The sequence below is a fragment of the Peromyscus eremicus genome, chromosome 9, assembly GCF_949786415.1.
Source record: "Peromyscus eremicus chromosome 9, PerEre_H2_v1, whole genome shotgun sequence".
NCBI lineage: Eukaryota > Metazoa > Chordata > Mammalia > Rodentia > Cricetidae > Peromyscus > Peromyscus eremicus.
Window position 1 is genome coordinate 85,742,657 of NC_081425.1, and position 17,651 is coordinate 85,760,307.

Sequence of the window (17,651 nt, forward strand, 5' to 3'; positions counted from 1 at the left end):
AATGGACCTTTGTGGGATACTTCATATCCAAATCATGATAAATCCCTATTATGGTAAGTGGTTGCGAGACCTTTGTCATATGAATAAAAGAGAATTGTCAGAGCACTTTGCCTCGAGAATTTAAGGAAGAGACTGATCCTGACTTACCTGCACAATCTGTGGACAGCTGAACTCAAGTGTGGGATTAGAGAGTCACCACAGTCCTGGGACAGTTATGCAGTCAAATGATGTACAGTGCGCTTCCACTCCTGAGATCATTGCATGCTTTGTCTTAGCAGCACTTCAGGAAGAGCTGCTCACATCTCTCTGCCCTAAGTGGAGGTACCTGCCACTTGGGGAAGTGAAGCCCCAAGTTCCAGGCCACTAGCTGTCAAATGTCAAGTGCGAGCTCAATTCTGGGACTCCACTCTAGAGCCTGAGTGTCCGATGGTTGGGCTGCTTCCCAATGATGTTGCCCAGCAACTCTGATACAGAGAAAGGATGAAAGCGGAGAGCTCTTCCAGGGGCCGTGTTGATGTGTTTTCTAATGGACAGGATAAGGATCAGCCTCTATTTATGATGTGTCGTTCATGGCCCATTTGCTCTACTAAGCACTTGATAGACTTGGAACTGAAAGGCTGTTTGTTGTTGGGATGTCTGATATATTACAGAGACAAGCCAGGGATGGGGAAGATGCTCTTTAGATACAAAGCAGAGATGTACCACAAAGGTGGCAGCACTCTCTCCAGGCATCTCCTAGCCCCTGTTCGGGTAAAAGCTAAACGTTCTTGACATGTTGGGGGTGGCTGTATCTCATCAGGGAGGCGGGACTAGTGTTCTTTCTGGACTTTGTATAGACAGACATGCACAAAAAGGTTGTGTGAGGTGGAGAGGAACAGTGGGAAGAATGGCCTTGTTATCTGGAAACATGCTTTATTGCGCCGAAAATCTTGGTTTGGGTGTATATGCTTGACATTTAGGAGAATGACTTTGGGGCTGAGGAGATGGCTCAGCGAGTAAAACGCTTACTGTGCATGTGTGAGGACTAGAGTTCGAATCCCCAACTTCCAGGCAAATACTAAGTGGGCATGGTAGCCTGCCCATAATTCTGGCATGGAGACAGAATTCTCAGAACATGCTGGCCAGCTGAACTAGTCAAGTTGGTGAGCTCTGGGTTCAACTGAAATATGCTGCCTCAGTGAATAAGGTAGAGAGAGATCAAGAAAAACACCCAGCTTCAACCTCTTGCTCCCACACGCATGTGTACACGTGTGCACACCAGCACATAAATGTGCACCCGCAAGCATGTATACAGGCATTCCATACACAGACACATTTCAAAAACTACATTTGAAGGATGTATTTTGGTGCAATATAGACAGGACTCATCAACAAAGGTCATACAAATAATTTGACATGAAAATTAGAATTGTTGCTGCAGAAGTAAAGAGTGAGACCTTTAAAAGTGCTTTACTACAAAAAGTCCTGCGCTTACTAAACTCAAATCGTAAAAATGATATGTACAGGGGCCTGGGGAGATGTCTCAGTGGTTAAGAGTATTGACTGTGCTTCCAGAAGGCCTGGGTTCAATTCACATAACACACATGGTATCTTACAACTACCTGTGATTTTCTGTCCCAGGGGATCCGATACTTCTGGCTGCCTCAGGTATCAGGCACATATTTGGTGCACAGACATACATGGAAACAAAGCACTCGTACATATAAAAATATATACAAGCTGTGAAGTGGGAGTATATTGTGGAAAATAATTCAGAGTATGTGTACCATGTGGAATAGTGGCCTCCAAACCCGTCTGAGCCTTAACCTCCCATATCTGCAGATGTGAGCTTATTAGGATGTGAGATCTGGACTTGATGTCTACCTGTGTCCTTATGAGGAGAAGAAGGGAGGTATTTGGCCCAGAGACTGAGAAGGGTGGCCCGTGTCATGCTGTCTGAAACCGAGGAATGCCGAGTTATTGTGGAGCACAAGGAGGTTAGGAGAGTGGCATGGCACAAGATAGACTCTTCCTCACAGGCTCCCAAGGAAATCAGCCCTGCCACACCTTGGCTTTGGACTGGCTTTCAGAATCATAAAAGAATGAAATTCTGTTGTTAGGGCCACCAGGTCTAGAATCATTTATTAGAGCAGGTGGTGGATATGCTGAATAAGACCCCTGTGATGATTAGAGAGGAAGACAGTGGATATGCTGAATAAGACCTCTGTGATGGTTAGAGAAGAAGACTGTGGATATGCTGAATAAGACCCCTGTGGTGGTTAGAGAGGAAGACAGTGGATGTTCTGAATAAGACCCCTGTAGTGGTTAGAGAGGAAGATGTAAGCCATCCTAAATGAGGCAAAGGGAATGCAGACAAGCTTTGAAACCAAACATGTACAAGGAAATGCTTAGCTTGTTGCATGAGAGGATGTTGAGAATTCACACATGACTACAAGACAGTAAAGACAGTCATCTCCTCAGCTCCCATAGAAGGCCTATGAGGCTAGAGTACTGGTCCCACCCCAGAATGACAGCTACTTTTTCCTCAATGGCTAGTCGAAGGGGCTGGGGCCCTGAGGAAGGGTAGATGGGCAGCTTTTACTTACCCTTGAGTTATTGATTTCTGTTGTAGGTCACTGATATTGAGAAACCATCATTAATCAAGGTGTGTGTGTGTGTGTGTGTGTGTGTGTGTCTGTGTCTGTCTGTGTGTCTGTGTGTCTGTGTGTCTGTTCTGGCTTAGGTATTTGAATGCCTTGTGCAAACTTTGTATCTATTTCTGTCTCTTTGCTGACGGTAATAATAGGTAGCTCTTCAAGGCTTTCCCATCTATTAAAACTGCCCATGAAAGGAGCCTCTGGAATCAATACACCCATAGTGGTGATTTTACATGCCAAGGAAAGTGTTATCTCAAATATCAAATCACATGAATGCATATAATCCTCCCCCTATTTCAAGCAGGTCATCTTTCCTAGTTTCCCATTAGTATGCCCTTGGAAAGTCAAATCTCCCTTTTCTTAAAGAATCGTGACTTCAGAGAAAGATTTAGTGTACAAATAAATGGGATGGAGTGGCCTTCAGATCGGGGGTTACCTTTGCATCTCAGAGATTGTTCATGGGTGGAAATCCTGGAATTCTAGGACCACCCACCTGGAAGGATGAGCATCCCTTTTCTATCCATAAAGGAGTCACAATTATACAACTGAACCAGTCCCAAAGCAAGCATGGTCCAACTGAAAAGAACTGAGTTCTGCAACATGTTGAGACAATGAGCTAGTAAAGGAGATTTTTTTTTTTTTTGCTTCTGACTGTGGTAAGGTTTTATATGATTCTGATATAATTAAGTCCATTGATGGAGGTGAAAGCCATGGGTTTTGTGGAGTCATTATTGTATTTGCATGTTTGTGGGCTCATATAAGTGGCTTTTACAGCCAGGAGTGAGTCACAATAATTGCTGTCAAGCTTGGGCAGGAATAGTAAGTGGCTTTGTTCTCCAGGATTGCAAGGACAAAGCCTTTCTCAAAAGTATTCTGTGGTATAAGATTGAATCAGTCATGTTCACACTCCCAGGCTATGATGTGGTTGATTATAGTTACAGGAGTTACAACATGTACTTTGGAGATGAGAGCAAGAGTCCCAATGGCCTACGTGATCTGAAAGATTAGAGCAAGGTGGAGGTGAGATAATCAGGCAAGACCCAGGCCCACCAGCTCCCAGTTGCCGATTATAGATCTGTCTAGGAAACATATTAAGGGTGGCCAACTGAGGAAGGACAGCTAGCTGTGGGCAGGCATGGAGGAGAGGTGGGGTGTGGTTCTAGTTTGAAAAAATACCTCGATAAAAATAATTTATAGGAGAGAGGGTTATTTCAGCTCACAATTCCATGTAATATTCCATCTTAGCAGGGAGGCCAAGGTGGCAGTCCTTGAGGCAGCCAGTCATTTCACAGTCACGAGCAGAGAGAGAGAAGAAAGTCATGCAAGCCTGTTTCTTAGCACACTTTCTCTACTGGGAAACAGTGTAGGATTCAAATCCAAGGGATGGGTCCACCCACCATTGGCTGGGTCTTCCCATATCAATTCATTTAACCAAGTCAATCCCCCACAGATATGCCCACATGCCAATCTGATCTAGCCAGTCCCACATTGAGACTCTTTCCAGGATATTCTAGTGTGTTGACATAGCAATTAAAAGTTAACATCTTATGTTCCATGGGCTAATAATAATCAGTTTCCCTGTCAGTGAAGTTCATTGTTGGGTGTATTTTCAGAATGATTTTTTTTTTCCATTTGTATACTAAGCAACCTAAGGCCAGGATGACAAAAATCTGTCCTTATCCCTCTCACCTGTAGAGTGCCAGGAGTCCTTGGAATAAGCATACTGTGTGGGATTGCTATGAATTCCACAGGAGACTCTGGAGAGATGTGGAATATTAGTTTAAGATGTGTTACATTTGTTTAAGCTGTGGAATATTTGTTTAATGATGCAAAGATGTGTTGCATTCTTTTATGTTGCATTTGTTTAACTCTGTAAAGCCGTATTACTTAGCTTGTCTAATACACCTGATTGGTCTAATAAAGAGCTGAATGGCCAGTAGCAAGGCAGGAGAGAGAAATAGGCAGGACTGCCAGGCAGAGAGAATAAGTAGGAGGAGAAATCTAGGCTTGAAGAAGAAGAGCTAGGAGTGAGAAAAGAAAGAGAGGAGGATGCCAGGGGCCAGCCACCTAGCCACCCAGCCACCAAGCCACCCAGCCAGCCACAGAGTAAGAAGGAAAGAAAGATATATAAATTAAAGAAAGGTAAAAAGCTAAGAGGAAAAACGTAAAGAGAAACAGGATAATTTAAGTTAGAAAAGCTAGCTAGAAACAAACCAAGCTAAGGCCAGGCATTCATAAATAAGAATACGTCTCCACATATTTATTTGGGAGCTGGGTGGCAGGTCCCCAAAGAGTAAAAGAAACCAACTACAGAGAGGGGTCTGACCTTTGGGTCAGTGGAATAGCTCTGTGGGTGCTTTCTACCATTAGCTGTTTCCTGAAGCTGTGCTGAACTTTTCAAGTGGGCCTCTACTGTGGGCCGTATTATCACTATTTTGTCTATAATGAAAGCACAGGCCAGAGGTTTGCCTATCAGTGGCTGACGCAGTTTAGGAAAAGGCCCCTCTTCTTGCCACAGTTCCAGTCTCTGTGCTGTCCAGTGCCCTATGAGTTCCTGCCTAGAGGACAGTTGTAGGGGACAGAAGAAAGTAAGCCCCATGTCTTCCATGGGCAGGGAACAGGAAGCAGCTCTCCTCCACTTTTCCTGGCCTGTATGTTCATCATGTTGCTATCCTTACCTCTTCACACCAGGGCTAAATAGTAATTCCTTTTTGAACTGATTGTGGCTGAGCAGTGCCTCGTTCTGAAACATTGTCTTCAGGAGTAAAGAGAAATAAGGAAAAGGTAGACAGTCCACAAATCACCATTGATGATCTACCTTCTTTAGCCAGTAGGTGAACATTTCTTTATTTCTCTTTCTTTTTCTTTGCTCTCATCTTTTAAATATGTGAAGAAAACACGAAGTATTACTTTGGACTTTTAAGGTGAGGAAAAGAGATCTGTTAATGGAACTACAGGATGGAAAAGTAATAGTCTTTTTTAGAAAGAGTCTCACTATGGCGCTCAGGCTGTTTGGGTTCAAACCCAAGCTGGCCTTGAACCTGCGACCTTCTTGCTTCTGCCTCCTGTGTTCCATGGGTGCCACAGTGCCCAGATCAGGTTTCTGAAAAACAACTTTGTTTTATCCATCAATTGTCTACCAACCCACCTGTCAACCCCTCTGTCCATTGGTTTGTCATTCCAGTTTTTCATCCAGCCACGTGAATATTTATAGGACAAAGGATGAATGGCAAGAGGTGGCTTCTTTCCTTCCAGGGCTCACACTCTACTTAGTAGAAGGAGAGAGTTTGTGAGGTATTCTAAACTGGAGTAGGACCATGTTGGCTGAGGTGATTACAGCAAGAGAAAACACATTCTTTTGTGTTTTCTGATGCTAAGTGTACCTCTCTGCTTTTTGAAGAGCCATGTTCTCTGTCAAATTAAATATTACTAATACAAGGATATGCAGTTTGAGTAAGGTGGCACCATGGAGGCTCTTGGGTGGCTCAGAGAGCTGTATAGGGACACCATCTCAAGTGTCTAGACTCTCTGGGTCTCAACATTTCAGTATCTGCACTGATGGCCACCTGCGTGAGTGGGTCAGGAAATGTGGTACCTGTGATCTCGTTCCCTCTGCTTCCTAATGTGGCTCTTTTTTTTTTTTTTATTTTCAGATCCTGCAATTGTCAATGGCGTTTACTGGTCTGAATCCCTAAACAAAGTCTTTGTAGATAACTTTGACCGGGACCCATCTCTCATCTGGCAATACTTTGGAAGTGCAAAGGGATTTTTCAGGCAGTACCCAGGTGAGTGTGCCTAAGTTGACTGCCATGGCTTCGGTGAGTGATGCTGTAATTCCCTTCAGATTCCTGCTTAATAGTTTTTTTCCCTTCCCTTAGAAGAAAGTGAAAGATTGGATCCTGTTGTCAGGGTACAGAATAGGAGCAAAAGGGAGATGCCTGTGTGTATGTACACACACACACACACACACACACACACACACACACACACACACACTGCATTGATAACAGAAACTGTGTGTGGCTTCAGCATCTTTCTCAGTAAATTAATTCATAGAGCAATTAATCAAAGCAAAGAACTGGGCTGTGAGATGTACCACATTTAGTCTTCCCAGACAAGAGCTTGGTTTCTGATTATGACGTCCACTGTTGTTGCTGTTAAGATCGTTGTTGTCAGGGTTAGTAGAGCAAGTTGACTATATGGGGCTAAATCATGACTAAAAGGTATAAACAATATAGAATGTGCACTTGGGCTCCCCGACTCCAGAGGTGGCTTACCTTGGAGTTAGAGGTTGAAAGAGTCAAAGCATGGCAGCAGATGGTGACACCCCTCTAGAGAGGCCCCCAACAACTCCCCAGGTCAGTATGTTCCCACCATTTGTCTGTCATGCCTATGGAACAGGTGTTCCTTCGGGGGCTTTCCTGGGCTTCTGCTTTGCAGTTGGGTTTTAATTCTAGCTTGGCTTAAATTTTAATTAAAAAGGGAAGTTTTAATTTTGCTTACAAGTTGTGAAAACAGGACTTGAGGCTGCAATTGTTCCAGAGCATCACAGCTGTAGGAATTAACAAGCTCAACCTAAAAGAAAGGAGAAACACACACACACACACACACACACACACACACACACACACACACACACTGCACAATCTTGGAGCAATTAAGTGGAGGCTTTTATGTTTTCATTAAGTAAGACTAGGCACCTGATGTCTTTCGATATTGCTGCACAGACACCATCAGCCTCCGCCTCGAGGAGCTGTTGGCCCTGCACACAGCATCTGTGGCCTGAGCCTTGCCTGCTGGGGGCATCTGCCTCACCAGATTATTCAATGGTTCCCAAGGGCCCTGTTCAGCAGGGTACACATGCTGCCTCGTGGAGCTCACAGCCATTTAAGCAATAAGCATCCTATTACAGATAATGTTATAATAAACAGTGGACCATTAAAATTTCAATGTCACCAAATTGCAATCTGCCTTGATGTGCTCAACAGAGCAACTTTGGTGTACAAAGGCTGTAACAGAGCAACTTTGGTGTACAAAGGCTGTAACATGGCGGGCAAACAAACCCGCCTAGTAGCCACCTGGATAGCTGGCTATCTGACCATGTGGCATTGGAAGGAGGGTGGAGAAGATAAGTAGAAGCCACAAATCATCAGGTGTCTCCACCAACAAAAAGTTCTTAAAGTACAGTTGCAAGGGCCTTGGAAAACAAAGGGAGGCCCCATAAAGGGCTCATGTAATCAGGAGATTTATTAAGAGATGAAACTTCTGTTAGTCAAATTGGTTTAGTCAAAATGCTTGCAGTTCTTTTGTGATATTCTTGGCAGGATTTTGACTCCATAGAATGCCTGTATCTTTTCTGCATTAGTTAATACATGGCTACAGTCTGCTGAAGATATTTAGTTGCCTTGAATGATGTCATATAGCCACTTGGCTCTGGAATTGGTTCCAGACAGAGCTCATCTCTTGCCTCCTGCTCATACAATGAAGGGAAGCATCCTTATTTTTCATCTTAGGATGCTTCTGTCCATTTTCACCATATTGTAAAGCACCAATTGGTACCAATGTATCTGACCTTAGGCAGGTTGAGATTTCCTTCATTCTCACAAGTGTATCCAGAGTCCTAGGTTTATTACAAGCCTGGAATGAGGACTTTCTGGAAATTAGGTAGCAGAGGTCAAGTTCCCCAGTTTGACCTTGAGAAGCTCTCTTTTGAGAAAAACACCTTTATCAGAAATTGGGGTTGCAAGTGACAGAGACCCCATGAAACCAAGCTCCAGCAACTTGAAGTTGCATGTGCTGTTTTAGAGAACTGGTGGGTTCCAGCACTTGGCAATGTCCTGTTTCTCTGTCATGTGATCACCTTAAAATGAGGAACTTTGTCTTCTACCTTGCAGAATTTTTCACTGAGGATCTCGGTGGGGTGTAGGGAGCATGTGCTTCAATAGTTTGGATAAAAGCTCCCTGAACTGTGTATGTCTAGAATACAAGACTACTAAGCCACCTCTCAGGTAGTTTTTAGTTACAGCACCCTTGGTAAAGTAATGCAACATCTCAAGCTTAGTACATCTTTTGCCTATTGATGACCCCCAGGCATCTATCTGCCCTGGCACTGTGGGTACCTGTAATTTCTTTCTGAGTGTCTGTATGCTGTCCCTCCACTGAGACCCCCTTGGGTGACTCTAGTTTGTATCAAGTTGATCTGCACAAGGTCATCCTTTTCTGTATCTGCTTTTGTGCTGGTATTGTATTCCTTGCTAGCTTTCCAGCAGACTAATCTGATAGGGACTTTTAGAAAAACACCACTGTCATCGGTTCCTGTGTGGATGCGGAGAGTTGCACCCCTAGTCCTTTCTGAGAAGTTTTGGGAGAGCATACAGCAGTAAGGATGTAATAGGCAGAAGATTGACAGAGCCGTAGAGTGATGGTGGATGACCCACCATGTCTATGGATATGCACAGGCACTAACGACACACACGATGAATGTAAGAAACATCCACTGAACCCCTTGACTGGGTTGGTGCATTTATATATATTAAAAAAAAAAAAAAAAGAGGATCATGCCATTCTAACTATGCTTGACCTTCCACAAAACAGTGTGCTGGATAAGTTTAGAATAAATCACATTATGACCCCTTATTATGCCTTTTAAAGTAGGCCCCAGTGCAGGTACCAGGAGGGCAGAACACAGTGTCACTGTGGGACACACAGTACCATCTCCAGGCTATCTGTGTAGTAGTTTGGAGACATTCTCTTATCCCGGCCAGTTATTACCATGGTATGATTAAGAATGTTGGCCATGGTGAATTGAAAAAGAAAAAGAAGCAGTCAATGCTACACTCCAAATCAGGAATTTCAGCCATGAAAATAACTTTTCTGCCTTTTTTTTTTTTCCTTCAAAATATGTTTGAAGTTCTCTAGCCCTGAGCAGCACTGCTGGCCAAGAATGATGACATCTTAACTTGTTTTAAAGCAGTACTTCTTTTATTTTTAAATGAATGAAAATGAATATGGTTATTTATTACATGTGTTTGTGAATGTGGGTCTGTGCATACATGAACACATGTCACAGTTAAGTCAGAGGACAGCTTGAGTCAGGTGCTTCTCTCCTGCTGTTGTGTGGGTTTGGGGAACTAAACTCACATTGTCAAGCTTTGGAGGAAATACCTTTACCTGCTGAGCCATCTTATTGGCCCTGAAACAAAATCTCATTCTTAAAATAATCAGATTTACAAGGAGAATGCCACCCTTGGTTGTGTCTTTGCTGGTTTTCAAACCACGAGTCTAAGGATGCTTGATCAGATTCACAGATGGGAAAAATTGCTTTGGCTTCAAGGCCTGGATTCAAACTTTAGTTTGCAGAATAATTAGGGTCGTTTCGTTTAAGGTGGAAAGGCATGCCAAATGTCTGAGTTTTAAGACGGGGGCAGGGAGGAAACAACTGTGATGTGGGACCATGTCAGAACCCATGCTGTAGACATGACCTCACTGGGGTCTGGGATGCGGCCAGACACTGCCTAGAGACCTTTAAATGATGCCAGCAGCCTCAGCACCTTGCTGGGCCGTGAACAATGGTCTTGGCTGTCTTTATCCGAAGCTGTGAAGAGAGCTAGAGTCACATCCTCTCTCCATGGACAGCACCATGCTGAGGCTGTCTCCATTCACCTCAGCTTTCTGAAGGAGGAAGGGCTAAGGCCCTGTTTGCTGCAGGGCTCCCACCTGAGGGCACTTTGCAGAGCTGGGTGTGTAGCCAATGAGGAGCTCCTGGGCTGTGATTATTTTCACCCTATCTATTTGGTCAGCAAAGCAGAGCAGCCTTGAAGTACTACAAATAACCATTTGAAGTCTCAGGGTTTCTCATAACCCCCGTTTTTCTTCTAGGGATTAAATGGGAACCAGATGAGAATGGCGTCATTGCCTTTGACTGCAGGAACAGAAAATGGTAGGCAGCGCTTAAACCTCTTAGTCAATTTTGAGAGAAAATTTAGAGAGGCCACAATTCATGTTTACTTAATTTTCCCTCCACGTAGGTACATCCAGGCAGCAACTTCTCCAAAGGATGTTGTAATTTTAGTGGATGTCAGTGGCAGCATGAAAGGACTTCGCCTGACCATCGCCAAGCAAACAGTCTCCTCGATTCTGGACACTCTGGGCGACGATGACTTCTTCAACATCATCACAGTGAGTGTGCCTGCTTTGGGCTTTCTTTTCACTTTGGGTCATTTGCATTGTTGCTGTTGGGTGTCCAGGGTCTGGGAACCAGAGGATGAAGGTTGGTTATGCCCACATGCAATTCACTGAGTTGGGGCCAGTAGAGGGTCTTCCAGAGACTGAGAATGCTGTGGAATTCATTGTTTCTTTGAGGTTAGCAAATGACCTCTCCAGCCTTTCTTGGGATGTTGGGGAAGAGATGTAGCAAAGATGTCCCATGGGCTGCCAGAACTTCTCACATGATAATGAATTTTAAGCCAGGTCAATCCCATGTCCATGATGGTAACAGCAGGAAGATAAGATACTGAAAGATGGGGAATAGTCTGCTCTTCATAAATACAGTGTCTTCCCTCCTCAGCATCCCAGAAGGTAGGGCCAGGCTTGGGTGTATTCTCCAAGAGCTGAGATTAAAGTGTCAGTGAGGTATTCGGGTTCCTGAGACTGGCAGGTGGAAACCAGAGAGCAAGCCATGGCTGGGCGGTGACACAGACATGCAAGAGAGAGAGATGTGCTCTGCTGGGCAGTGATGGCGCACGCCTTTAATCCCAGCACTTGGGAGGCAGAGCCAGGAGGAACTCTGTGAGTTCGGGCCAGCCTGATCTATAGAGTGAGATCCAGGACAGGCACCAAAACTACATAGAGAAACCTTGTCTTGAAAACCCAAAAGAAAAAGAAAAAAAAAACAAACCAGAGATGTATTCCATTGCAGTTTGTAATTCTTTTTGTTCTCCACCATTCTTTGACATGATTATCATCACATCCCTTCTGTTTCACAAACCTTGCTCTCTTTTTAGAGATTGTACTCACAGGGAACTTTCTCCCACCCTGTAGTGCTCAACTGGGCACTTGGATGTGGTGCACAGGTGTGTTTTGCCATATTTATCTGTTTGGGACATCCTATGTTCCATGTAGTAGGTAACAGTGGAGGTAGTGTGGCAAGAAACACAGAGCTTGGCCATTGGAGTTCGGACAGTGCTCTGGTAGTGATGCAGCTCTGTTGTGTGTGCCTTCCCATACCTTTGGACAGGGTGTTGTCATGGAGTCCTATGTTAAGGCAGCTGTCTGCAGAAACAAGTCACCAACTTGTGTTCTCTAGGTCAAGGGCAAGTGTTTAAGTGGCAAGTGTGTTGCTCGGGTTCTCCTTCCGACGTGTTTCTGACAAGACCTCCAGACTAAAAGGCCTAACCACAAAGCAAAGGAACTGACTTGAAAGCCACAGATTTTAAAAAGCTATTGAGATGTGCCAGCAAGATGGTTCAGAGAGTAAAGGTGCTTGCCAAACCATGAGTCAATTCCCAGGACTCATAAACTAACAGCACAATACCACTTTTTCTTTCCCACAGCACATATATATATATATGTTCATACTCATGCACATACACACACATGCATCTGCCAAATAAGTAAGTCTAATAAAAATTTTAAAACTCTTGAAGAGCAATTGGAAAAGAAAAAAACCATTACTTTACTGGAGTGCAGAGGTTGTTTACGGCGTATGCCCAGTCCCTTGGACAATGTCTGACAAACAGTAGGAGTTTAAATATCTAGGGGCTGAATAAAAGTAGCTACTGTCTATAGCAGTGGTTCTCTACCTGTGGGGGCTCAACTCCTTTGGGAGTCCAATGGCCCTTTCACAGGGGTCGCCTAAGACCATCAGAAAACAGATATTTACATTAGGATTCATAACAGTAGCAAAGTTACAGTTATGAAGTAGCAACAAAATAATTTTAGAGTTGGGGGTCACCACAACATGAAGAACTGTATTAAAGGGCCACAGCATTAGGAAGGTTGAGAACCGCTAGTCTCTAAGAGTACCCACTGTGTGAAGCTCACACCCATTGATCCTCAGTAGCTCATTATGTTGAACTTTGACCTCAGTCTTGTGCCCATGGCATGAAGGCAGAGGCATGGAACAGCGTAAGTCACTGTCTCAAACTGGCAGTCAGAAGCACACACTGAAGCCTCCATAAGGTCTGACTTGCCATGCTCTAGCTCGCTTCTGCAGAAGTGGAGAGGATGCAGCTAGTCCCCTCGGCCATCTTACCATGAAGACATTGCATTCAGGGCCTACCCCTTTGCAGGGAGGCTTTCAGATCAGGGGTACATTGGCTTTCTAATTAGGATTTCCCCTAGCTGCTAACCTCCACGTGACTATGTAAATGTGGTCGGATGCTCACATATCCTGGAGCAGTTATAGATAAGTAGCAGCAAATTCGAGACTATCTTTCCTATTAATCTTTAATTATGTCTCACAGAAGTATCAGGAATTCACAGAAGAAGGGGAGCTAACTAATTACATCCTACATCCTTTATCTGTCAAGAGTTTATTGTTCAGTTAATACAACCAATCACGTGAAATAATCTATGTAAGTTCATTAAGATATACAGCGTCAACACAATAATGAGGAGAGGGTGATTAAGATAATTAAAAGAGACAGCCAGCTATTATGGAATAGTTGGGGGAAATATTTTTCTTTACCTTAAATCATCCCTTTATAGAATGAAATCCATTGGCAGTTACATTAACTGTCATCTTGCATCTGTCCATTAGTTTTAAGCATGAATTAAGACTATCTGCAGAGTTATTGTGATGACTAGGAACTCTGAATATTTTTACTTGAACCTTTATGATAGAATCGTGATCTCCATTCCACTAATGTATAAGTGAATGGATCAGATATAGTAGTGAATTCACATTGGAAGGCAATGGATTAACTCTTTCTATGGTGATTGCTTTTGAATGAATAAAACCGGTAAGTCTTTTTGAACAATTCAGATTTTTTCATTCTTCTTCCACTTGATACAATTATTTCAACTTTTTCTACATATACTTCCACATACTTAAAAATTGTATTACATTTTAGTATGTGTGTATCTTTGGCTGTCAGAGGACCACCTTCAAGAGTCTGTTCTCTCCTTCTAGCATGTGGGTCCTGGGGACTGAACTCAGATCTTAGGCTTAGCAGCAGTGGCTTTACCCACTGTGCCATCCTGCTGACCCAAGCCCACATCATTTTTCTACAAATAGGATCATATTCTACAGAATACCTAGTAATTTGTCTCTATTATCTTATTTTAATTAAATGTATTTGTCACATAGAGCTGGCATTAGATGTTTACCCAAGCCTCTTTGTTAGCTATAGATTTATGTTCCTATTATGCCTTGAGGCTCTCTCATCTATTTGAGTATTCCAGTGGATAAGCTCGCCATGATCTGGAACACACTGAAGATAATGAGTGCATGTTTATGAGGTTGGGCATGTGTCTGATTGAATAATATCTAAACATGAACTTGCTATACCAGAAAGTACTGCATTAGTCTTACCACAGTATCCACCAAATAGGGTGTAAGTTTGCCATGCTTACTGATGGTTGAAGAGCCCCAGCTTTGGTCCATTCAGAGGTGACTAGCTGTCACTTGCATTCCCTTGAGTTATGTCTCCTGCCACTCAGTGCATCACATGAGTTTTTCTTTACTAACTCTTATTTTCCTGCAGCATTTCCTCCTGCCCCACCTTGCACGTGTGTCTTCATAATATGGTGTGGGTTTTTCTAAGTCTGTTCAAAATGGTTACTTGCTTGAGGGCCTCCCAAGAACTAGCGGCTGCAGGGCCATACATGAGGGTGTTTGCACCTCTACGCAGAATGCTCTGCATGCCTGAGTGGGTTGTTCTTGCAGAATCCCACTGCCCGAGAGGACATTCCCTTGGCAGCCTTGGCTGTATGGCCAGGCTTCTTTTACTTGCCAGGTAGATGTTTGAGGAGGCATCTTAGAGAAAAAGTCAAGAATACACTCCTCATTTTCAGTGCTGGAAGTCTTCATGCACTGTAGGGTTTTGTTTAGGCAAATCTAATTTATTATCATGGCCTTTGATTTTCAGTGTCATAATGCAGGAAGGCAGGGTGATGTTTAAATAGTAGGAAAGATGTTTCATGGCCATTTGAATCCTCTTTACATTTCATTAAATTCATTGTCAAGTGTGTCTTTGTATTATATCGAAGATCTCATGATCTGGGTCTTTCCAGAGAATGAACATGAATGGATAAATAAACCTCGTTTTATCTTTGATGGGCAGGATATTGAAAAATCTATCTAGAGCTAATGAATCAACTGATGAAATGTATAAAGCACAGGTGAAATAGAAGGGTTTTGTGCAGTTGGAGTTAAAGTTTGAGGTTAAATTATGACAGGAAAAGAGCATACTTTTTCTTATTCACATTGAAGTCTTCCTTCAAGCCATGCATTAAATGAACAATATTATCATAAAAATGAGGATGCTAATTCCATCTGCTACTGGGAGCTGAGAAATGATTTTACAGAAGAAGCCTAGGTCAGGCGTTAAGCGAACACCACATTAACTGGGCCGATTTTGTGAAATCAATTTAAAGGCCTCCTGCAGGCCAGGTTTGTGTAAAACGGTATGGAGGAGAGAATCATTTGCTAGTTCATCCTAGAAAATTCTGATAGTCCGTTTTTAATTCACAGTTGTTGTTGTTGTTGTTGTTGTTTTTCTGAGAACTGACTCTCCAGCACTCTCGCTGCTGTGGCTTTCCTTTATAAAGCAATCACGACCACACTGAGGCATGGCTTAGTGTTTGCTCTCCTTGCTCGTTGGGGCTGCACTGCTAATTACAGCCAGTTGTGTGTCTAAATTCAGAAGATACTTTTGTAAGCTAGAAGATCCTGGGACACCTTGTCTTGGTGAAAATATTGTGGGTTCCTCTGCTTCATTCCATATTTCCTCCATTTTCATCCTAAGGGTCATTTCATTAAAAACACAGCAGCAGCAGCAGCAACTGTTAATGTATTTAATTGAGTCTCCTTTGCATCGGCTTCCTAAAAATGGAGCAATGGGGCTTCGTCCATTGCTTCCATGAGCAAGCCAGGATTTTAATATGGGCTGTTGGTCAAACTCCAGATTCTTTAGGACATACTTATTTATTCCTTTATTGTTTGCTTATCAATCTGTTGTTTTGAAATGGGTAAATTCTATTTCAAATTCTATTCTTTTAATTTTATACTTGAATTTTTCTTCAGCTTTGTGTCATTAGTGAGTTTCCCTCCATTTTTTCCTTCTTCCCCTTTTTGCTATTGTGATCAGTGGGTCTAATAGACATTGATGTGTGCTCGGTGTTAGGTGCTGGGCTGCTGTAGAAGAAAGGCATCTGCCTCAATAACCCTGAAATACTAGACAGTATGTGACTGTCTAGTGGGGAAGCCCAGGAACAATTGCTCAGGGTACAGTGAAACTAGCACCTTGTGGGAGGGAGCCTGGCAGCGACAGAGATAGAGCATGCAAGCCATGGGTGACAGTCTTAGAAGGTGATGACTAGGCAGGTATTTGAAGTGATATAGACGTTAGCCACGGGTTGGGTCAGGGATGGAAGGAGGAAGGAGTTTATTGAGAAAGCAAGTGCCATTTTCAGGTTGTGAGACACCCACCCACACCCACACTCCAGCAGAGAACTGACTGTATCTGAAACTTATTGGGATGGGGAGGATATAGGGGAAACAGGGCCAGGATGGTGCTGGGAAAAAGAATTGGACTGCATTGAGAGAGTCAGGCCATATCATACAAATCCAGTCAGCTATGTGTCATCATGTGGAGTCTCAGCTTCCAGGATGATATGGGAGACCTTTCTGGAAGTCTCTCCCCTCTTACTGTGTCTTCCCTCATCCCAGTGTCTAGGCAACTGATAGTCTATCCCATCAAGTCCGAAAGATGTACTGTTCTCTTGCATCAAGTTGGACTTCTGACATGAAGCTCAGGAACCTTAGCATCATCTAGAACCCAAAGGGAAGCTGGCCTCTGGCCATCCCTCAGGCTGTGGTGTGCACAAGCCCACAGAGGATATGATTCCTACTACATGGCCATCTCCTTGTTCTCAGAATCTTCCCAAGAGTGTTCTGGCCATTCAAGGATTGAGATTACAGCTTGGCTTTCCTAAGAGCCTTCTTTCTGAGAATTGTACTGTGCCTATGGACGAGGAGAGATGGGAAAGGCTTACAGAGACTGAACAGAAGGAAGGAGAAGACACGTAGTGATATGCTTGTTGCTACCTGGCCATGCTTGACTGAGAGAGGGACATGGTTGATTGCTGGTTGATTGAGAGAAGGACATGGTCTCTCAAGAAGAGAGAGCAATATTAAGACATAGTCTAGTGAAGATCATGGTGGCCTGATTTGTGTTCAGAAGGACCCTTTCAGTGTGAGAGATAAGCACTTTTTATCATGAAAAAGAAAAGCATAGACATGAATATGTTCATTTACAATGAAAAGGCAAGAAAAGTTGTTTATGATCTCTCAATGGTGGTGGTCATGAGCAGACTGAGCCGGTGTTCACATGCCTGGTACATAGTAGGCTAGCAGTTAACATTCAGGGAGCAAATGGGGGAATGAAGACTTCTGTGGTAGACACCTTTCTGGGAAGGATCTGGCAATGCCTTATTTCCTAGTTTGCTAGAGACCTGGGTCGCTGGAAGGGCTCAAAGTGTGGTGTGGAGTGAGAAGCAGAACTCCAGGTTCCTGTCTTTGGCATTTAGTTGGTTGTTTGTGTCCAGTGGAGCAGTACTTTGTCTCCCAGAAATGTATCTACAACGTTCTTCGGAGGAAACCAAGATGTATGGCCTCTGCTCCCAAGAGCAGTCCTGTTCCACTGCCAGCTCCTCTCCCTTTCTCCTTATCCCATCTGTCAGACTACCACTGTGTCTACACATTGCATCCCCATACCTACCTCCTTCCTCTTCTCCACACTGAACATGCACATTTGGTTGCTTGTCTCTTCTTCCTTCATGCCAAGATGTTGA

The 17,651-nt window shown here is 43.5% G+C and overlaps 1 protein-coding gene across 1 annotated transcript in view; it reads left to right on the plus strand.

The window, feature by feature from the left end:
* Cacna2d3 (calcium voltage-gated channel auxiliary subunit alpha2delta 3) overlaps positions 1–17,651 on the plus strand; it is an 827,473-nt gene that overhangs the window by 389,877 nt on the left and 419,945 nt on the right. Inside the window, exons 6-8 of the mRNA XM_059274534.1 lie at positions 6,290–6,421; positions 10,515–10,575; positions 10,664–10,814. Of these exons, the coding sequence (XP_059130517.1) occupies positions 6,290–6,421; positions 10,515–10,575; positions 10,664–10,814 (344 nt within the window). The remainder of the gene's footprint in view (positions 1–6,289; positions 6,422–10,514; positions 10,576–10,663; positions 10,815–17,651) is intronic.